At 62.3% G+C, this 21,810-nt stretch overlaps 3 protein-coding genes across 5 annotated transcripts; 1 reads left to right on the forward strand and 2 right to left on the reverse strand.

Moving 5' to 3' along the window:
* Window positions 1-3,225: 3,225 nt before the first annotated feature.
* Window positions 3,226-6,318, reverse strand: PLPPR3 (phospholipid phosphatase related 3; the record flags this gene model as incomplete). The annotated part of the gene is made up of 7 exons (XM_082297666.1): window positions 3,226-4,488; window positions 4,744-4,917; window positions 5,115-5,172; window positions 5,248-5,443; window positions 5,646-5,775; window positions 5,914-6,099; window positions 6,244-6,318. The coding sequence occupies 7 exons, from the start codon at window positions 6,316-6,318 to the stop codon at window positions 3,226-3,228; spliced, it is 2,082 nt and encodes a 693-aa protein (XP_082153792.1).
* A 2,933-nt stretch (window positions 6,319-9,251) lies between these two features.
* On the forward strand, window positions 9,252-11,521 carry LOC309582644 (complement factor D-like). The gene is made up of 5 exons (XM_082297901.1): window positions 9,252-9,410; window positions 9,597-9,750; window positions 9,999-10,143; window positions 10,522-10,779; window positions 11,033-11,521. Exons 1-5 carry the CDS (start codon window positions 9,344-9,346, stop codon window positions 11,204-11,206), a joined length of 798 nt encoding a protein of 265 aa, XP_082154027.1. The 5' UTR covers window positions 9,252-9,343; the 3' UTR covers window positions 11,207-11,521.
* Window positions 11,522-12,908: 1,387 nt separating this feature from the next.
* On the reverse strand, window positions 12,909-21,188 carry MED16 (mediator complex subunit 16). Of its 3 annotated transcripts, none has more exons than XM_082297983.1 (15): window positions 21,165-21,188; window positions 20,643-20,825; window positions 20,164-20,271; window positions 19,866-20,035; window positions 18,895-19,326; window positions 18,517-18,622; window positions 17,705-17,860; window positions 17,194-17,405; window positions 16,745-16,951; window positions 16,107-16,317; window positions 15,789-15,922; window positions 15,226-15,418; window positions 14,790-15,006; window positions 14,352-14,435; window positions 12,909-13,594 (listed from the first exon to the last, which is right to left on the reverse strand). In XM_082297983.1, the coding sequence occupies exons 2-15, from the start codon at window positions 20,776-20,778 to the stop codon at window positions 13,468-13,470; spliced, it is 2,493 nt and encodes an 830-aa protein (XP_082154109.1). In that variant the 5' UTR covers window positions 20,779-20,825; window positions 21,165-21,188; the 3' UTR covers window positions 12,909-13,467. The 3 variants fall into 3 exon arrangements, with proteins under 3 accessions (XP_082154109.1, XP_082154107.1, XP_082154108.1); XM_082297981.1 differs by having other exon boundaries at window positions 21,003-21,178; XM_082297982.1 differs by having other exon boundaries at window positions 20,945-21,178.
* Window positions 21,189-21,810: the final 622 nt, after the last annotated feature.

Consider the following 21,810-nt stretch of genomic DNA (forward strand, 5'->3'; position numbering starts at 1 on the left):
CTGTTGAGATTGTAGAAGCAGTTGGTGCCCAGTCTGTACTTGTGCTTTCAATAAATTCTTCTGTATCCTTCACTCCTGATCTTCCTCCTCTTTATTGTGCCTGTTTTGCTTCTGATTTTTCCTTCTCATGTAATTCCAGCTGCCTCATTTTATATAACTTTGACTTTTCGCACCCTCTGGGCTGGCAGTGCGTGTCCCTGTCTCCGTGGAGCCATGGGATGGGGTCCGGCCCCTCGGTGCCAGGCTGGAGCCCCAAGGCCTGAGGCTGTCGGGCCCTCGCTGATGCTCTGCCTGTGTCACACTCCAGCACTTTGTTACTTCATGTTCCTAAACTTTCCATATGTTCTGGCTAATACCCATGAAAAATAACCCACTTTGAATCAAACCCTCCTCTCTGTAGTCCTGTGCTGTAGCTGTGGGGCTGGATGTGGCATTCTGCATCCTGTGGGAGGAGGTGCAATTCCCATCTCTCCATGAGCTCCCTGAGGAGCACAGTGCTTCCTTAGGGATCTGGTTCTTACCTGTATGCTCAGCTCTGCTCAAACTCCTGTCCAAAAGTCACCGGGGCCTGAGGGGCGACACAATCCCCACCTGGAGCTGCTGTTGTGGCTCTGCTGGCCCCATCCCTCTGGGCTGTGCTGGCATTAGGCTCCAGCGTATTCCGCAGGCGTTTGCACAGCCCTGTGCCTCCAGGGTTACCGAGGGGGTCCTGCCGGAGCCGGGGGCTGCTGAAAGGAACCACTGTTGTTCCGTGAAAGGCTAATGCGATTTGTAACAGCTGCCTCTCCGCCTGTGCTTGTGAGAGCTCGGCCGAGGGGGATGCGTTGCTGCCCCGCAGGAGTGAGCAGGATCATCGCTCCGGGGTTGGTTCCCTGAGTTCTCTGGGGCCCAGCCCAGGCTTTGCATCCATCGCAGGCATCCCCCTGCCCTTCCCTGGCCCCTCGGACGCTGATCGGCTGCTGGCACGGGCGCAAGATGACCGGGGTGGCAGCGATGGACGGGGTACCCATGGGAACAGTGGCGGCTCCGGGGGGGCCGCGTCCTGCCCCGGCTCCCCTCCTACCCCTTCCCACAGCAGAACCCCCCAGCCTGGCCCCGGGACAGGCCGTGCCCCAGATACAGCAGAGCCCGTGTCGGGGGCTGCCTCTGCGTCCTCCCGGGCCGGCTCTGCCCGGGCGTCCTGTCCGGCAGAGGAGGGAACTTCCCTGAAGCTGCCTTTAACGGGAAAGCGCTGACGCGGGGAAAGCGGGGGCTGTGGCAGCCGGGAGCGCGCCGTGTCCGCACCAAAGGGCTCTTCCAGCTCCTGCCCGGAGCCGGGGGACGATGCTCCCTGCGGAGAGAACACCCTAAACCCCGGCCTTCCGCACGCCCTCAGCACCGCTGAGTGCCAAAAGGGAATAGCTGCCAGCGGGAACCCCAAATCGGGGACCCACTCTTGGCTGGGGGCAAAGCGAGCACCGGGGCGGGGCCGGGAGCGGGGCTGAGCCTTTTGTGTGTCACAAAGCCGGGCCCTGCCCCTGGGGCTCACCCGGGGAACACGGGGATGTGCCGGGGTGTCCCCAGCGGAAAAGATCGGGACACCGGACATGTGCGGTGCCGAAGCAGAATCCAGGCCGGAGCTGATAATGGGGGCTGGCAGCCCCTCTTGCTGCAACCCTGTGCGGGGCCGGGGGGAGGATGAGGATGAGGATGAGGATGAGGATGCTCCCGCTCCCTCCCGACCCCGCGGATCCCCAAGCGATGCAGCAGCGGCTGCTGGGGGGCTGCCCGAAGGGGGTCGGGGGCTGCGGGAGCGGGTGCGGGGCTGCGGGGTTGCCCGAGACTGCGAGAGCGATGTGGGGCTGTCAGTTGCCATGGAAACCGCTGGGTCAGAGGCGGCGGGAAGCGGCGCGTGACGCCATCGGCACCGCAATGAGCCGTGAGCGCGGGGGCGACGTGGGGCTGGTGGGCTGGGAGCCCCCGCATCGCTCCGGCCCCCACCAAGGACCGCCGGAACGCGGCGTCAATCCCGGTGACCTTCGCCAGCAGCTCCGGGTCACCTCCCCGGGTCACCCGCACCGCGGCTGGATGGAGCAGCCCCGCGGCCCTGGTGCCGGCTGGCGTTGGACCCCCTCGACCCCCTGCCCCCAGGGCCCCCCACAACCCCCCACACCACGAGCTGTTGCCACAATCCTCCCGCTAATCCCGGGTGGCTTTTCCAGCATCGAATCAGGGTTATGTGGATAATCCATATGTTTGCAAGGCGAAGGCTTTGGTATATCCACTGTTAATCCAATTGGCAGTGGCAGTTTGGTGCCATCGGCACAGTGTCCCGTTGGGGGGCGGGGGGACGCTGCTGCCCCAGCCACCGCTCCCCATGGTTGGGAACTCCCGCAGGTGCCAGAGCCCTGGTCCCAACCCCCCCCCCCGCCAGCTGTGGGACCCAGCTGACCTCCACCCTGCCGAAGGAACCCAGCCAGGGAACATCCACGTGTTTATTTGCGTTTCAAACCACAGCAGCTCCAGCTGTTGCCCGACATATTCGCAGTCTGGAGATCCCCTCCCTGCTCCCCCCAAACCTCGGCTGCAGCCCAGGGCTGCGCCTCCTGGGGTGGAGCTCGGTCCCCACTGCACCCCTACCCCAACACCCCCCTCTCCTCCAGTCCCTGCAGTATTTACAGCCTCTGCACGCCCAGAGCCACAGCCCTGGGCAGACCCCCCCTCCCAGTCTGTCCACCCTCAGGCTCGCTCACACAGACCAGTGGCGCAGGATGGTGGGGTGTCACAGGACCCCTATCACCCATGAATCCCCCCCATGAGCTAGGGCCTGCTGCCCCACAGCAGCCTCTTCCCCCTGTTAAACCCCTTGATCTAGTGCCCCCCAAAGCCCTTCGGCACCATTTGTCCCTCCCCGCTCCCCCCTACAGACATCCACTTCCAGAGCCGGAATAAAAGAACCCCTCAGAAATGTCAGCACCAGTGTTAGAGAGAAAAAGAAAGTCAAAAGTGCTTGGAGCTGCCCAGCCCCACAGCCTGTGGGGGCAAAGCCCCTCCAGCTGCTCAGGTGGGAGCAGGGTCCCATGCCAGGGGTCCCACAGACGTCTCAACTGGCTCAGGACCAGCGTGGCTGTGCTGCTTGAGAGTAAATCCAGCCCCGTCCTGCCATCCCCTGCAGAGGGGCCCCAGAATCACAGAGCCCCCCCAAATCAGGGCAGGGGCATGGGGCCCCCGGCAAGGCACCGGGGCTCAGTCCTTAAACCTGCGGCCTGCCTGCATCTTCTTGTAGTACAGGTCCACCTCGCCGTCCGCCGTCCCGTCCCGCTCGGCCGGCTTCCTCCGCAGCGTGGAGTCGCGGCTGGCTGTGGCCAGTAGCCCCTCAGGGGGGGCCTCCACCCGCTCCCCACCACCTCCTGCTGCCCCCGGGATGGCAGCCAGGCTGCCATAGCGTGGCTCGTCCTGCTCCATGTCGCTGACAGAGGAGCCAGGGGAGACACCGGCACTCTTGGCTGGGCGGAAGCCATGGAAATCCTTCCCCACCTCACCCAGCTCGTAGGTGTCTGGCCCCTCTGACCCCTTCGACCCAGACTTCCACTCCCAGGGCCCGTTGCCTGCAGAGAGGTGGACAACAGGGTGGTGAGGGGCATGGGCGTCGATGGTGATGATGCTGGAGCTGTCCCGCTCGGAGGGCGAGCGGTACTGCGAGGAGTCAGAGCTGGTGGAGGACGAGGACGTCTCCGAGTGCTTGGGGGTGACAGAGACAAGGCTCTGCTGCTTGGACATGGCGATGACCTGCATTAGGCGCGGGGGGTTGGCCACCCGCTGCGCTCCCCCCTTCTCCGCCACCATCACCCACTTGGCCCTCACAGCTGCCCCACTGCCGGCCGCGGCCCCGGCGCCTGCCTGGCTCTCCTCGGGGATGTGCACCAGCTGCGAGGCGCCCGGCCGGGGCTGGATGAGCACACGGGGCCCCATGGCCGCCCGCTCGGCCGAGCGCGCCTGCACTGTGGGGTACAGGGAGGGGGGCACCTCCTCGCCGGGCTCCCCCACACCCCGGGCTTGTGTCGCCTCCTCCGCCAGCGTCATGCTCCGGCCCTCCAGCGACTTCTGCTTCCACTCTGTGATGAGCTGCTTGGAGCGGGAGGCGTCCACGGGGACGTGGATGGTCATGTGGCGCCGCGCGGGGTCGTCCATGGAGGGGGTGTTGACGCGGGGCAGGGTGTTGCTGAAGGTCACCATGTTCTCCTTGCCCATGGGGCTGCGGGGGGCCAGCAGGTCCACGTCCACACTGGCCCGCTTCAGGCTGCCCAGCGAATTCTTCTCACGCGGCACCGGCCGTGCCGCCTCCTCCAGCCGTGCCTGTGGGTTCAGCTCGTCGGTGCTCACCGACTTGTTCTGGTGGTAGACGGAGTCATGGCCCCGCTGTGTCAGTGCCCGCAGCGCGTCCTTGGCCGGCGCCTGCGTCGGAACGCGTTCCATCGGGGCACGGAAGTTGCCAACAGCATGGAAAGCCTGTGGGAAGGACAACCATAGAATCCTAGAATGGTTTGTGTTGGAAAGGACTTTTAAAGGTCATCTGGTCCAATGCCCCTGCTACAGACAGGGACAATTTCCACTCGACCAGGTTGCTCTGAGCCCTGTCCAGCCTGGCCTTGAACACTTCCAGGGATGGGGCGGCCACAGCTGCTCTGGAGAGTGGGGAGTCAACATGGCCCCCCCAGCCTCCCCCACCCCCCTCCCTGGGCCACGGGCAGGACCAGCACCCACCAGGTACGCGGCGATGCCAGAGCCGATCAGGAAGCCCACGTAGACGTCAGCGGGGTGGCTGCGGTACTGGGTGATCTGGGTCAGGCCACAGATGCCAGCGGCGATGGCAAAGGCGAAGACCAGGATGGGCTTGAGGAGTTTGGTGCTGTCTGAGATGATGGAGTTGAAATACATCTGAGGCAGGAACAGGGTGTTAGTCACGGCCCCGGCCACACACACAGCTCTTGGGTGCATGTGGGACTGCAGGTGCCTGCACCCACACCCAGCACGGGCACAGGAATATCGGGCAGAGCTTGTCTGTGCCAACAGGAGAGGGACACAGCTTCCCATGGCACAGGACTGGCATGTGCCAGGCAGTGCTGGGAACTCACCGACACATAGACGGCAGCGAAAGCTGAGAGCGTCGCATGCTGGGATGGGAAGGTCTTCCTGCAGGGAGAAGGGACACGGTTGGGACGGGGCAGGAGGGCTGGCAGGGCGGCACAGGGCTCCCCTGGCACGTACCTGGCAGAGAGGATGGCGTGCTTGTCAGTGCCTGAGCAGATGTCCTGGGTGATGTAGGGGTTGGCGTCGCAGGGGGTGCCCAGCAGGGTGTAGTTGGGTTTGCAGACAGTCAGGAAGAAGGGAGCGTGGTAGCCAGTGGCCAGCTGGATGACGTCCGTCACCAGGGCCGTGGCACAGAGTCCGAACACGTGGACGCCTGGGGATGGCAGGAGCGGGACAGTGGGTCACCCCCATCCCATGTGGGGCAGCCAGGATTCACCCAGCCCTGGGGCACCTGCTGGAAAGGGTCTGGTGCAGTGTCCAGGGTCTGGGTGGGGCCGTGCTCCTGCTATCACAGCCAGGGTGGCCCCAGGTCCCCTCCAGCCCCCAGGTCCTGTTCAGGCTGTGGCACAACGTACCCACAAACCTGACGGTGCGGCGCAGGAAGGAGTTGAAGTTGCAGCCACCAGCATTGATGCTGCCCTCGGCACCAGCGCGGCCCTTCAGCCGGGACTGCAGGCAGTACACCATGCCCTCCCCGACCATGATCTGGGAAGGAACCGCTGGCTCAGGAGGGACTGGGCGGGTCTGGGATGTTGGCAGAGCTGCCCAACAGATGCTGGACACTGCCAGACACCAATCCCCAGCTCTGCCCCAACCCCCACAGCGGGACAAGCCCGGACGCACCGAGGCAGCAGGCGCGGCGAAGGCCAGGCTGAGCAGCATCAGCAGTGGGATGAGCTCCTCGTTGGTCTCCACGTAGGGCATGGAGAGTGCCCGGTCATGGCACTGGAAGCCCACCTTGGCCGGCTTGAAGAGGTCCGTCAGCTCCAGGAAATAGAGTGTCACGACGGAGGAGGCCACGATGGGCAGCTGTGGAGGAGAGAGTGGGGACCAACGTGCCCCCGGAGCGATGGCACTGCCAGAACGGGGCACAGACCCCCACCTGCCGTGCCAGGGCCCAGGACAGAACCTCCTGCACAGCCCCCACCCCGTGCCCACCCACCCCACACCCACCTCCACGAAGTAGAAGCAGGGCAGGAGTGTCATGCTGTCCTTGGGAGCGTGGGCTTTCTCCTTGGGGGGGATCATGGTCCTGGGCAGGCACAGGGGTCCCACTGGGCTGTGCCTCCACCCTGTGGGGGCACGAGTGTCACCGCGTGGCAGGGGGATGGGCAGCCCCGGTGACCCCTGGCCACCCCTCCAGTTCCTGACCCCCGAGGGGGACGAGCACCCCTGTGCCACCACCCGGCTCTGCAGGGGTATGGGCACCCCATGTCACCCCTGGTCAGCCCCAGGTCACCCCACTGCCCCCGCTCACCAGAGACACAGCCGGAACTGGGGGTGCCAGCCCCAGGGGCTGTGACAACAGGTGGGGCGGAGGCTCGTCTGTCGCGACAGGCGGTCACTACCGCGACAGGCGGCGAGGCTGCTGCGGAGGGCGTGCAGAGGGGTTGTGCCGCCCGCAGAGCCGGGCCGGGGATGGGGTTCCCCGAGCCCTCCCGGCCCCAGCCCTACGAGATTGCACCGAGCCCGGGCTGCGAAACGAGGGGGGAGGACAACGGGGATGGAGCCACGAGGGGCAACGGCGAGGGGCAATGAAGGGGGGGCAAGAACGGAGCATTAACCGGGGGTATGAGCGGGAGGGCGGGGGGCTCAGCGGGGAACCTCCCCTTCGCAGGGACTGTGCCGCAGCCGCGGGCGGGGGTCGGGGCCGAGAGATGGGAGGGGGTGTCGGGGGAGGGAGGAGCGGCCCTTTGTGCCGGTCCGTGTCCCCCACTTACCTCAGCGGCGGCCCGGGGCGCAGCGGGGCGGGGGGCGGCGGTAGCGGCGGCTGTGGGGGGGATGTCCCCGGGATCCGGGATGCTCCTGCCTCGGCGGAGCGCGGGGAGCGGCGGCTTCCTCCGCCCCCGCCGCCTCCTCCTCCTCCTTCTCCTCCTCCCTCGCCCGCCGCCCCCCGCTCCGCCCCGCCGCCCCCGGCCCCTCCCGGGGCGCCGAGCCCCCGCCGAGCCCCCATCGAGCCCCCGTTGGTCCAGGGATGGGGGTCTGGGAGGGTCTGGGGGGGGGTCGGGAGGTCGGGGGGGGATCGAGGCGAGACAAAGGGCCGGGCGGGGCCGAGGACAGCCGTGGGACCGACCTCCCTCCGCACCGCTCCGCACCCCGGACCATGCCCAGGCACCGAGGGGCTCGGGGGGTCCCGGGGCCGCCCCCAACCCGGGCTGCCTCCACCGCCGGCCCCCCGATCAGCTCCCCTGCCCCCGTGTGCTGCGGGGGGTTGTCCCCCGCCCCGAGGCTCCTCTTGCCCTGCAGAGCCCCCTCCCTTTCCCTGGGCCTGTGGGGACCCGAGGGGTGCCCAAGCGGGGGTCCCGCATCACAGGGGTGCGTGACCCCTAAACCCAGCGCCCCAGAGCTCTGCCAGCCCTCACCTGGGCTCTGTCGGCCGGGGGGTACCTGCCCTGCCCGTGGCACCTGGGGGCTTCCCGGGGGACTCGGGGCGAGTCCTGGACCCACACTCATGAGTAGCCCCAGGGACGGTGCCGGGAGCCATCCCTCAGCAGGAGCCTTGTGTGTCCCACACTTGGGCCTGGGGAGGTGGGTGCAGCTCCCTTTGCTTTCTAGAGCCTCCTGGCACCTCCCGGCAGAAGCAGCAGCACCCCAGCCCCATCTGCCCCTGTCCCCTCGCTCTGCAGAGGATCCCGGCTGTTCCCTACCCAGTACCCCACCCTGTACCCCATTTCCTGCACCCCACACTCACTTGTTCCCCCCAACTGCCCACTGCCCACCCTGTCACAGTGCTGTCCGGGATCTGAGCAGCCCTGGCTCCACACGGTGCCCTTATTCCATTTTTGGCCCTAAGTGGGCAGAAATCTCCGGGCGTATTTAACATCTAAATCCCGAATCCCTGGAAGCTGCGATTAAGCTGCTCTCCCTGCGGAAAATCCCTGTTTTGAGCCAGACTCGGCCGCCTCCCACAACACCACTGACCCCTGCCCACCATGTGCCACCAGCACGTGGGGACAGCGGGGAGGCGAAGCGACCACTGCAGAGGGACTCCTGAGCCTCCGGGGACCCCCAGTGCCCGGCCCCCTCCTCGCCGATGAGTCCGGCCAGCTGCTGACCATGGGTCCATTGGCTTGGGGGGGTCGGAGGGTCAGAGGTCGGGGCGATGGGGCGTCTACGCAGCCGGACAAAGGGAATGCGGCAGCTCGGAGCTGTAAAGGCTCGTGGAGCAGGAGGAGAAGGAGAGGGTGGGCTCCAGCCCCTTGTGGGGTGTCCCCAGGAGCCCTGCTCGGTCCCGGCTGCGCTGTGGGTGGCCATGGTGACCACGGTGGCCACGGTGGCCATCTCGACAAGAGACCTCGAGGCGCGATGTGAGGCCCCGGGAACGAGCCCGGGCGGGGGCTCCGGGCGGCTCCGGAGCTCAGGGACGCGCCGGGACCGGGCGGGAGCCGAGGCGGTGGCTCCGCTTAGTGGCACCGGGGAGAAAGGCAGAGGCGACCGGGGCTACCACCGACACCGGCATCCCGGACACCGCCCCTGTCGCTGCCATCACCCCTCCCATCACCGCCGCCCCCAGCCCTGCAGGAGCCCCCCTCGGGGCAGGGATGACCCCGCTGTCCTCGTCAGCCCGAGGGCAAACGCAGGGGACGGGTTTGTATCCCTGGGCACCCACCGAGCTGGCACCCAGCACCCAGCGGGGCCGGGCGGGGCCCCCTTCTCCTGCGGGGGGCGGGGCCGGGATAGAATTTGCCGGAGCCTTCATTTGCCAAGAGCCTGAACTTTTTCGGCATTAAAAACCCCGGCGCAGAAATCCCCGGCGGTGGGTGCCAGAGCCGGCAGCTGGGCCGGGCTGTTTCCTCCTCCCGCGCTGTTTGTGCCGGGAACTCTTGACCCCTTTTATAAGCTGAATATTTCAAAACATTCAGCCCACGCTGCGGAAACCCCCCCGCTCCCTCCGCGCCTCCCCCCCCCGCCCCTTTCCTGCCCCAAACTGGACATAAAAGCGAGTCCCAGCCGCAGCCCCGGGTGAGCAGCGTCCACCCCGCAGCCCCTGCGCGCTCCCCAAAACTCCTGCACACCCCGCAGCCGGGCAGAGGCATCGCCGGGCACTGCAGCCATGGGGCCGAGTCCTGCTCCCGTCCTCGTCCTCGGGCTGCTGCTGCTGCTCTGGGCCCCAGTGCATGGTGAGTGTACCCCCCACGCCCCAGGGCAGCGGCGTCCCCAGCGCGGGGGTTCCTGCCCAGCTCCCCAGTTCCTGCCTCCACCTGCAGCCAGGTGCTGGTGCAGCCCACAAGGACGGGTCCAGGGATCCTGGGAAGGGACCAAAGGACACCCCGTGCCCCTCAGCTGACCCAGCCTCTCTCCTGCAGGGCAGCCCAGGGGACGGATCCTGAGGGGCTCCGTAGCCAAGCCCCACCTGAAGCCGTACATGGCCTCGCTGCAGATGGACGGGCAGCACGTCTGTGGGGGCTTCCTCATCGCTGAGCAGTGGGTGCTGAGCGCTGCCCACTGCACCGAGGAGACGTGAGTGTGTGTGGGGGTCAGTGCATGGCTGGGGGGGCTGCTGGACTCAGGCCAAATCCCACTCCATAGCCTCAACCCCGTTGTCAAAGCACGGGACTGAGCTCCCACCTGCAGGGAGGACTGGGCAGGGGCTGCAGGACCTCTTGGAGCTCCCTGGGGGGCTCTCCAATCCCCCACAGCACCCCATTTCCATGGCTGGGTGCAGTGATACCCCCAGCTGTTTGTGCCACACTCTGACTCTCTTCTAGGGATGGCAAACTCTTCCAGGTGCTGCTGGGTGCCCACTCACTGACGGAACCGGAACCCCACAAACGCCTGTACCAAGTGCGCGCCCAGTTCCCCCACCCTGGCAGCAACATCCACAACAACAAGGATGACCTTCTTCTCCTCCAGGTGGGCTGGCGGCTGATGGGACCCTCCTCCCCACCAGGGACAGCCCCGTTCCTGCAAATCCCACTGCCTCTTGGGACCCTGCAGGGTCACTGACTGGCCAGAGGAAATCCTCATGGTCAGGCTGGGCCTGGTTGTCTTGTCCATCCCTCCCTTGTCCCATGGGACCATCCCTGCTTCCCCCACCAAAGACCTTTGAGCTGTGTCCAAATGCCTCCATCTTCCTCATAGTTCCAGCTCTGGTCTCTGACTGCATCCTGGGGCTTCATTCGGGAGGCAAAGCCCTGAGTGTGGCTGAGGCTGGGGTGGTGCCGGTGTCAGGGCTGGGCTCGCTGTGCCCTGCTGCCCCTGTGACCTGGGTCCCCGCTGGATCTGTGGCAGCTGGAGGAGAAAGCGGAGCTGAACGCGGACGTGCGGGTGCTGCCCTTCCAGCGGGAGGACAGGGATGTGGCGGCCGAAACGGTGTGCGAGGTGGCCGGATGGGGCACCATCGACCACAGTGGCCGCCGGCCGGACAAGCTGCACCAGGTGGAGCGGCCGGTGATCAGCCGCGATGTCTGCAACCACCGCACGCGGCACGACGGCACCATCACCAAGAACATGATGTGCACCGACTCCCGCAGGATGGACACCTGCAAGGTACCACACACCCACCACGGAAGCACTGCCAGACCCCTGGAGAGCTGGGAGGGAGCAAGAGGGGACAATGCCCAGAGCCTGGGAGAGGGGAGGGGCTGCAGAGCAGGAGGGGACAACATCCCCGGGGTGAGGAGGCCCTGTGCTGGCCACTGCAGAGCAGAGCACAGGAGTCTGGAGGCAGGAATGAGGGGTGGGAGATGGGCTGGGGTGTCCAGCAAACCCTTGGCCATACTGATGAGCTTTGGTCCTGCAGGGAGACTCCGGTGGCCCTCTGGTCTGCAACGGGGTGGCCGAGGGGGTGGTCACGGCCGGCTCCCGGGTCTGCGGCAACTACAAGAAACCGGCCATCTACACCCGCATCGCCCCGTACACGGCCTGGATCGACAGCGTCATGGCCTCTGCGGACGAGGAGGGGGACACTCGCTGAGGGGACCGCAGGGACCTGCTCCATGCCACGGCTTGCGGCTGCCAGCACGGCCAGAGCACCCACAGTGCCGCCCCACTGCGTGCCAGGGGCTCCCACTGCTGCCCACCCCGCTGCCAGAGCGTCCCCCCACGCCAGGAGGGAGGGCTGGGCCAGGGGACTGGCAAGGAACTAAGGAAGGGGGTCCCTGGCCCCCCACTCACAAAGCGCAGGGCCCAGGTGGGGGAGAATTGGGGGTCACAGCCCTCAACAGGCTTTGCTGAAAGTGCCCAAAATGCTGCCTGCGACTGCTGCAATAAAGTGATGATGATTCCTGCAGAGCTGCTGGGCTGGGGGAGTGGGGTGCATGGGGGGAGCTGGGCGGGTCTGCGTGGGAACCCCTGCCCGGGGGCACCTGGACATGGGGTGGGTCATGCTGAGGTTGAGCCCTTGGGGAAGGTGTGGCCTCGGGTGGGAGCAGGGGACGCATCCTGCAGTGTGGCCGTGATAGGATCCAGATCCGGGACCTCCTGCAGGGTCATTGTGTGAATATTTGGGAAAGCAGGATCTGCCTGTTGCTGATATGGCAGTGGCAGCTCCAGCTCTCACGGTGGGATCGGTGCTGGAACCCAGCAGGATTCTCACTGGGACCCTCTTGTCCCAGGAGCTGAGGGGCAGGGCAGGGCAGAGCCCCCACCTTCCCACCACAACCCTTGTCACCCCCAGGCCCCTGCTCTCCCACTGCCCTATCCTGGAGGGAGCAGGGCCAAGGCACAAGTGATGGGATCAGGGCAGCAGCACGGCCCAGGGCACTGCCAGACCCTTCCAGTCCCATCCCAGGAGCTCCGTGGTCAGCAGGGGGACAAGGGGGATGCGAATGTGTCTCCATCCCCCTGCTGTGCTGCTGTTCCCTGTTCCAAATCAAACATTAAATAACCCCAAACCTGTTCTCTGAAGAGCTCACAGAGAGCCCGGTTTGAGTTTTACTTACAGGGGAAAAGAGCCTTAATAAGGTGCAGTTTCCTAATTAGCCATTCGATTGTCCCTAATTACCAGCAGAGTAGCGAGGGGGAGAGGTCTGTACAGCTCTTACAGCTCTGTGCAGCGAAACATTCGCTGGAGTCAAGGGATGAACTCTCTGTCACCAGCTCCAGCTCTCAAGAATAATGAAATCACGGTTCCAGAGGGAAAGGAATGTACTAAGACTGGCTCACTCCCTCTCTTAAACGGTCTGTGGGGACCTGGAATTGCTGGCTGGGATGCAGCAGCACAAGGCTCCAGGCTCTCCTCCCTAAGAGCTGAAGGAGCCGTGGGAGAGGAGCAGGCCCAGATCACCCCCAGAGGGCTGGGGCTCCACAGGCACAGCCACGCTGGCTCCAGGAGGTTGTGCTTTCCTGCCGGGCCAGCAGCAGCTGAGGGGCCAAGAGAGAGCAAAAGCCCAAAAGGATTTTTGGCTGCACCAGGAACGCTCCTCCTCTGGCATGCTCAAGTGTCCAGCTCTGCCTGAAGCTGGAGGCTTACACAACCCCAAGGATTTGATGTTTTTTCCTCGAGTGTCCATAAGGCAAACCTTGAAAACATCCATTTCCCCTTCCCCTTTTTCCAACAATGGTGGTTCCTTTCCTGACAGATGCTCTGGCAGCCCTCCCCTGGCTCTGCTGCCCCGGCCCCACGCTGGGTGGCCACGTCACACCACAGACATAAACCACACGGTTCTGTACAAAATTCAGAGGACTTTTATTTACAACAGCAAGAGGCAAAGGGAGAGTTCACTCCAGGCAGCAGCACTCACATTCCTGCTCCCATCCAACACTGATGGGCACTCAGGAGCCAACTCCTGTCAGAGGGGCAAGTTTGCTGAGGGATCAGGAGTGCCCAGCCCATCGGGCACTTCCCAAGCAGCCGGAGGCACAGGATGGATGGGAGGTACCAGGTGTGCTCCCCTCAGCTGGGACTTTGTTCCTCACCAGCCACCCCATCACCACTCTGCCCAAGCCAGGGCAGCTGCCAGGACGTGGCTGCTCTGCTGGCACAGCCCCGAAACACAGCCAGGCTCTCCCCTCCTGGGCCCCAAACGATGGGGAAACCTCAGGCATTCCTTTCCAGCTCTTCCCTGCTAAAAGAGGCAGAGCTCCCTCAGCTCTCTTTTTCAGCACAGCTGAACCAAGAACGAGCAGCAGCAGCTTTTCCAGCATGAGGGAGAGGAGCTGCCACTCCCTTGTCCCAAAACCTCTGTGAAGGGAGCCCCGTGCAGCTCGTGGCCCCCACTGCACCCTGGGAAGGGCTCAGGAGTAGCTGAGGGGCATCTTCCTCCACAGCCCCCCACACAGGCAGTTCTTGATCCAGCGCTGCTCCCACTGCTTCACTGCTGTCACTTTGTTGGGCGACTTCAGCATGGTGACACAGCCACACCTGGGGGGACATGAAGGGTGCAGCCAGCCCGGGGGGCAGCGGAGAGCCAGCACTGCTGGGGTGCTGCATGGATCACACAGGGATCTGGGTATCCGTGGGGGAAACCAGCTCCTGTCATCTGCAGGTGCCACTTGTGAGCACCAAAACCAGCTGAAACCAGCGAGCAACGATCCCGCTGAGGGCTCTGCTGGAGCTGGAGCCTGGCAAGGAACAGCCCCAGCTGCTGTTTATCCATGAAACAACTGACAGTCATCTCACAAAAATGATCTGCTACAGAGGCTTTCTATTAAAACCAGTAATTAAAGCTAATTCAATCACATGACTTAGATGGATGTTTGTTCCCTGAGCCATTATCCTGAAATCCAGGCTCTCCCGTGAGGGTGGATGAGTAGGACAGCATGAAATGCGAGGCTGGTGGAATGATGACCCCAAAATGGGAGCAAGGACAGTGGGGTGGTTCCTCCCTCCAGCTCTGCTATGACCACACAGGTGCTTTAATGACCAGACCCACAGAACCGGGCATCACATACAGGAGTTGCTGTAGGGTCTCCTCCAGGTCAGATTAATTTAAGAGCCTGATCTGACCTGTTTGATTTTTAACCCAGGGCCAGGCTGCAACAACGCCACACTCTGACAAAGATCTGGGTGTCCCAGATTGAGGACACCTTAACCACAGCCACAACCAGCCTTGGAGAGCTCCTCAAGGACACAGGAGAGTCCAAGTCCTGCCCAAGCTCCACTGCCAAGTGTCACTTACCTGGTACAGGACTTGCATTCCTCTGTTGGGTACGCACCCAGGTGCAGCCGCCTCAGGTGGTCAATTTTGGGCTGTCCAGGGGCCCTGGGGAGGGAGAACAGGACCTTCCTAGAGTGTCACTTTCCACAAGCTGCTCCCAGGACAGGGAGCTGCATCCCACTGGCCAACATGGCAGACGCTCTGGCCCACTTGCCCACCCAGTGCCATGAGATTCGTGGTCACAATGACACAATTAATCACATTAATTAACGGGCTTTTTCCCCCCATTTGCTATCACTTTTCAGTACTTAAAATTCCCAACCCATCACAAGCCAAGAAACAGATTCCAGCAGAGAGGACAAACTGCTCTTGGGTCCCAGCAGCACAGAGATAAGCCAAACCTCAGAGCTGCCAAGCCCCCTTCTCACCACAGCACTGACTTGTTCCAGAGGCTTGTACCTGACAAAGGCATCGAACTGGGAAGAGACAGTGTGGCCAACGAGCCCGGGAGCCTTCCCAAACTGCAGCCGGACCAGCTGCTTGTTCTGCAGCTTGCTGATGATGCCGTCGTTGATGGGCAGCCAGTCAATGTTGGGAATGAGCAGCTGGCTGGGCAGGAGGCAGCACTCATCGATCAGGGCATCGTCAGGCTCCGTGATGTGATTTTCCTCACGACCTGCGTGGGAAACGAAGGAAAGAACCCGTGTGACCTTTACATTTCTCCTTCAGAGCTCCAGAGAGCTGCGTGCAGCCTCCTCCTCCACTGCCAACTCAGCCTGGAAAACAATAACCTTGGCAGCTGCACTTGCCCTTTCTGAATGTGCCAGACCCCCTTGGAGTCACGTCCCACCCCACTATTGCAGGAATTACAGTTCAGGGAACCGACCACACTCACAGCACAGCCAGAGCTTGGTCAGGAGCCGGAAGAGCAGGGACATGCTGTCCTGGGTGTCGGAGGTTGCCGTGTAGACAGGGAGGCAGCTGGGCTTCAGCAGCCCCCAGATGCGGATCACCACCATGAGCTCCCGGAACATGCCGAGGGACGCGCCGTCGCGCAGGAAGCTGTGCCCGGGGCGCACCGGGGAGCCCTGCAGGGGGACACTGGCATGGATGGGGCTCACACTGGCTCGGGTGGGGCTCACACCGGCCCCAGACACCCCACTGCATCCAGACAGCTCCTGCTTCCAGCAGCACACACCCTACGGAACCTGCTGCTGGGGATGGCAGAGGGTGACCTGAAGGTGACGCCTCTGCAGAGCTCCAACAGGAGTGTCCCCAAGTGTCACCAGCCCCACACAGGCATGGGAAGGGCCATTCACTAATTCTGCTGTTCTTTACCCATCCCCAGTGCTCATGCTGACAGGGACATGTGGCCCTGTGTGCCCTGGCTAAAGCTCCCCAGCACTGCCCATGGGTGTTTGTGTCCTCTCGGCATGTTCCCGGCACTCCAGGTCTCACCTGGTTGGGAAGGCTGGCCAGCAAGTAGAGCACAAAATCCCCCACCCACTGGATGAGCTGCTGCAGGGACTGCAGTGTCGTCATCTCCAGGACAAACTCTTCCGTCTTTAGGTTAATCATCACCTTGTCAATGTCTGGAAGAGAAGCAAGACACTGCCTGCCTCAGGAAGATGGATCCAAACCTCACACCCTCACTGCGGAGGTCACCCTTCTCCTCCTCCTCAAACCCAGGAGTTACTATGAGACCGTGACACCGTAGGGAACGATCCAATCCCAAACCTTGGGAAGGCAGCGAGGGATGCTGTGAGCAGTCAGTACCTACATCCGTGATCTTGGAGCAGATCTCGGTGAGCCGGTCCCCGGGGCTCTTGTCAGGGGTGTTGAGGAAGTGCGGGCGCAGCAGCGACTTCAGGGTGCAGCTGATGGCGATGAGGAAGAGCTTGGCGTGGTAGTCACACACACGGGCGATGGTGCTGGAGGAGAGCTTGCACAGCGACGCCTTCATGGCAACGATGCGCGTGGAGAGCACCTGAGCGACGGGGAAACGCAGCAAAAGGCACAAGGAAAGGCAGAATTAGCATAAGCTCATTAAAGCTGCTGCTCTGCTTTATTCTCTGCTCTCCCTTTCTGCCACAGGAGCGACAGGAACGGTGCACGCTGCGCACGTGAGCGCTGCGCTGGGCACGTGCTGCTGCTCCCAGAATCTGCCAAAAATAGACTTCACCGTCTCACCCCGAGTTTCCAACAGGTAGAGACCCGCTGATGTCAGTGAAACTGAACGCTGGTGACATGGAGGCTCTTCCCAGCTCCATCACTGCCCGAGCTGGGCACTCAGAGAGCACAGCCAGGCAGAGCCACCCGTGTCCTGAGGACTGGCACTGGCTGCTTCCCCCTCCAAGTCCCTGAGCCCCCCAGTGCCCACCCTGGGAGTGAACCAAGAGCTCCCACCCACTGACCTGCTGCAGGGCCGCGTTCTGGCGCATGTACTCCTCGTGCAGCTTCTCCACCAGGTTCTGCACCATGCTGGGCTGGACATGGAGCAGGATGTCCCACCAGTCGTAGCCGGTCACCATGCAGTACTCCAACAGGAACAGCAAGTGCCGCAGGGACATGTTCATGTCCAGCACGTGGCCCATGGAGGGGGAGATGCGGAGCATGCTCAGCTGAAGGGAAGAACCAAAGGAAAACCGGCATCAGGAATGGCCTTAAAATCATCCCACAAAACTACAACACAGCAAGGGGCCTAATGCAGCTCACTCCTGGCCTAGTGACAATTCCTGCAGTGACAGAGTACATCCCTTCCCAATATGGATCTCGCAGCTGGAATTCCCACTGTTTTCCGAGGAACCCATCATCCCTCAGAGAGCCTGGGTGAGAAATAACCCCACCATAAAAGAGCACCAACCTTCCCGTGACTGTCCACACCAGCCAGGGCCAGCGATGTCCAGGAGAGCTGCATGGCCTTGAAGTGCACCAGGGGCCCCGCAGTGCGCGGGCGCTTGAGGGTCGGCTCGTCCACGGGGCGCTGCGAGGAGGAGCCGTAGAACACGGCCATCATCTGCAGGGACAGCCGGTGCACGATGTGGACACTGCCATCATGGAAAGCCAAGGCCAGGCCTGGGGACAGGAGACAAGCAAGGCTAAGCAAGCAGCTCCTCCCGGCACAGCCTGAAGCAGTGGCCACCACTGAAGCCCGTGGAGAAGCCATAAGGCTGGGGACTCACAGCCCCGCCATCAGCATTTCATGGCCTCTCCCCATGGAAACACAATGGGATGGCAGAGAAGATGCCCCGTTTGAATGTTTTCTTTCAGCATTCCATATGCTTTGCTCCCATTCTTACTTCAGCTACAGCTCAGAAGGTGAAATTTCAGGCAAAAGCCACATGTTTAGGAGGAAGACGACAGGAACTCCTTACCCAATCCAGGGAAGAACTTGGTGTCGTTCGCCACCTTCAGATCGGTGTTGGTCAGGGAGATTGGCAGCTTTGGCAGCGCCACGGCCGACACCCGGTCCAGGTCGTTGGTGGCAGACAGGATTCGCCACTTCAGGATCATGGGCTGCTTGTCTCCCACTTGGGAAAATGAGCAGATGAGTGAGACTTTTGTCCCAGCGAGATCAGAAAATCCTCCCCTCATTTCTGCCCACACTCCCCAACCAAGCAGGATCACAGCTCAGGCACTGACTCTTCATTCCACCTCACTGGTGTGTTTCCCATCTATTTCCGGGACATTTCCCTCTCATTCCCCTATTTTTTTCACTGAATTATACAAACAACATGTTTTGCTAAATCTCTCTTGATGGAAAGCTCTGCTGAGAGTGATTAAGATCGTTATATACAATAATCCTTTCTATTTCACCAAACAAACTGTGCCAATTAATTCTGTTCTATCTGAGATCAGGTGGAGCCCAGGCAGCCTGGGCAGGGGATTAATCCGGCTCTGCTGCTCGATCCTTTGGGAGGCTTTGCTCCACTGGCAGCAGGAAGGGCGGCTGCGCAGCAAAACACACAAAATGTCTTTTATGAAGTGAAAGCAACAACCAAAGCCCTTCCTGGAAACAGCAAGTTGCTGCCTATGATGCAAACAGACAGAATGGACTGAGAATACCTGAAAATAAACATGGGATTCTGAATAATCCCATATATGGGATAATGGATGTGAGAAACTGTGCTGCTTTTTTCCTCAGACCAAGCTCCTGTTCTTAAGAGTCCCCAGTGCAGACGCTCACCCACGGGAGAGATTTGCTGGAAGATGTTGTTGACGGGCAGGCCCTCCTTCCTAAGGGACCAGCACTCCACAATGCTGTTGTTTTGGTTGGAAGCACAAAGCAGCACCTGTGGAACAGAGCCCCCCACATGAGCATTACAACGCAGAGGGCACAGCCCTGGTCATTCCCACCCTCCATTTCCAGGGTCCTGCTCCCAGTCAGGTCATGCTCCACCAGCAAAAAGCAGAGGTTGGAATCAATGGGAGGTGATGGTCAGGTCCCTAACTCCAGCTGCACCAGCAGCACTTCCCAGAAGGGCAACTAGGAATGCCAAGGGTATTGAAGGACATGCTGGTCACCCCTGAGGACGGCCAGGTGGAGCAAAGAGCAGCTTCCCACCTGCTCTGACATGTCCCGAGCCAGGAATTTCAGGTGGGTGATGGCCGGGTACTTGTCCTTGCGCGCGGGGTCCGTGGTGCAGCGCATGAAGAGGGACGGCAGGATCTCGGTGTCGATCTTGCACTTCTCGTTCACCACGCTCACACAGACCTTGTAGAACTGCACGGGGGACGTGCTGCTGCCATCGGACGTGGCCACCACGATGTTGCCCCCGCCCGTGAAGGCGACGTCGGCCAAGGCCACGCGGCAGCGGAGGCGGCACAGGCTCTCGGTGGCCGTCAGCACCTGCCCGTTGGGCTTGAGGAGGGACACGGTGACCAGCCCGCTGATGGTCACGGCGATCCAGCCCTCCATGGGCTTCCCACCGAACAGCGTCAGCGACGGAGAGAATTTCACCCTGGAAAACTTCTCGCCGAAGTTCGAGGCTCCAGACTGTAACAGAGGTCAACAGAACGTAGGTGTTTGCACCCAAAATTTGTGCCTGCGGAGCTCTTCTCATGGGAGAGGGGCAGGATTTCTGTGGGACATCCCAGGAGTTAAAAAAACACAAGCAGGGAACTTGTGCTTGGCAGCTTTGGGCTCTCAGAGTCTGCAGAAGCAAACACGTTTCCAAACAAGGAGCTCATCTCCGTGTCCAAATCCCCAGATCAAACCTCAGCACCCAGAAGGCATTTCCTCTGAATTACCACTGGTAAGGAAAGAACTGCTCTATTGCCATGCTCCAGCCTGGAACTGAGGTACCAGACTGAGGGAGACACATTCAAAACACCAAGAGAAACAAGGATCCAACCCCCCTCAGAATTCAGCAGGAACCAGGAATCTGCCTTCTCTTTGACAGGAAAAACTCCTCTGATGGGCTTGCCCAAGGCCAGGAGAGAGCCCTGAGCATGGAACACAGGCAGGATCCTGAGTCCTTTGCAAAGACCTGAGCCAGCATTCCGGCCCACATCCCCCGTGGAGCCAGGACAAACCTTTTCCACGTGCAGTGCCAGCTTGACACCGTTGTGCAGCCAGGACAGGGCCACCACCGGGTCCCCCTCCACCATGCTGCCCACTGTGTTCTCCCAGCTGTTGGCCAGGTGATCCGTCATGCTCCAGCACTTGATGTGGCCATCAGCGTCTGCCGAGAGCAGCCTGGAGCCTGTGACAATGACACTGCATGGGAACAGGGGGAACAGCCAAAACCCTCTGAGGAACCGCACCCCATCGCTTTGGGACAGGCACAGCACGGGGGGGACACAGGGACAACGAGGAGGGATCCCAGCACACCTGACTGATCCCACTCCAAACACGTGATGACTTCAGTGTGGCCCGAGTTCACGGAGTAGACGTCCCAGGGGTGCTCGGTGTCGATGATATGGACCATGTGGGTGAGATCTGCATGAACACAGAAGTGACTCCCTGTGCCTTGTCACCAGCCACCGTTTCTGAGCCTCAGAGCCTCAGCTGATGCAGGGAAAACATAAAATATTCTATAGAAATGATTTGGGGTAGGGTAACAACTGTGCTGGGAACTCAGTGAGGGGCCAGACACTGACGTGGAGCTGCTCCTGGTTTAGGAGAACCAAACCCACTCCCAGGGAACAAGCATGTGTTAGACACTGCCAGAGGTTGAGGATGGAAAGAAAAGGAGGAGTAGCAGCTGGGAGCCTGTCAGGGGCAGGGCAGAGCTCCGGCCCAGCGGATCCTGGACTTTCCCAAATGCACCTGGAGCTTCCAGGAGGGATTTCCCAAGGGGCACGCGGTACCTTTCTCCTCCTCATTGCGGAGGTCGGTGGTGAAGGCGATGAGGTTGCGGCAGGACCAGGCGCACACGAGGGGGATGGAGGGGCAGTGGTTGCTCTTGGGCTTCTTCTCCCACTCGCACACGTACGCCAGGTCCATCCCGCCGGCCCGGCCCCGGAGGGGACACGGGACAGGCTCGGTCCTGCCTGGGGGCGACACAAGGCCGGTCACACCGGGACCGGAACGCACGGCCCGCGGGGACCCCAACCCCAGAGGCCATGGGGAGCGCACGGCCCCCGCGACACAGGCGGGGACAGCCCCACACCGGGAGAGGCCCCGGCGGCCCCGGGGGGAGGCGGAGGGAGCGATCCGCGGGTACCGACCCTACGGCGGGCGGGGAGTGCGGGTGGGATGGTTCCGCGGGGGGAAACTCGGGGTAGACACGGGGAGGTGCCGGGAGTTCCCGGGGCTCGCGGGAAGGTCAGAGGAGGGTCCCGGGGCTGCCACAGGAGGGTCCCCGGCGGTTCCGGTCCGGCCGCACTCACCGGCGCCCGCCGCTCCCCAGGACCCCGCCGCGCCCCCGTGGGCTGCCCGTCCCGCGCCTGCGCCGCGCGCTCAGGCACGGCCACGGACACCCCGGGCGGGGGCCCTCAGACAGCCCGGCTGTTACTCTAATTTGCATAGCAAACTACCCAGAACCCACCGGGCACAGATAGCAAATATAACTTGTGTTTTTCGGACATTTGGGGGAAATACAAGAGAAATGAGGGTATGAAAGACTGGGGAAAACTTGGGGAGGCTCGATATGCAGTCAGCATGGAGCCACGCTGCAGTCACCCTACGGTGATTATATTGTCTTTCCGGACCTTTAAATAACACTGAGGGTGCTAACAACTTCGTGCTCGCTTCGGCAGCACATATACTAAAATTGGAACGATACAGAGAAGATTAGCATGGCCCCTGCGCAAGGATGACACGCAAATTCGTGAAGCGTTCCATATTTTTCGCACCTCCTCGCACCCTCCTTTTTGCGGCCGCACCAAACCGGCTCCTCCGCGACATCCCCAAACTCCCTCCCCCTTCCCACCATGCCCGTCCCCACAGAGAGACAGAGCCGGAGCACGGGAGCACCGTCTTTATTGTTCCTGAACACGCCCGTACCCGAGTCACACCAGCAAAGGAGGCGCGAGG

This window comes from Coloeus monedula (genome assembly GCF_965178545.1).
Source record: "Coloeus monedula genome assembly, chromosome: 27".
NCBI classification, from domain to species: Eukaryota; Metazoa; Chordata; class Aves; order Passeriformes; family Corvidae; genus Coloeus; species Coloeus monedula.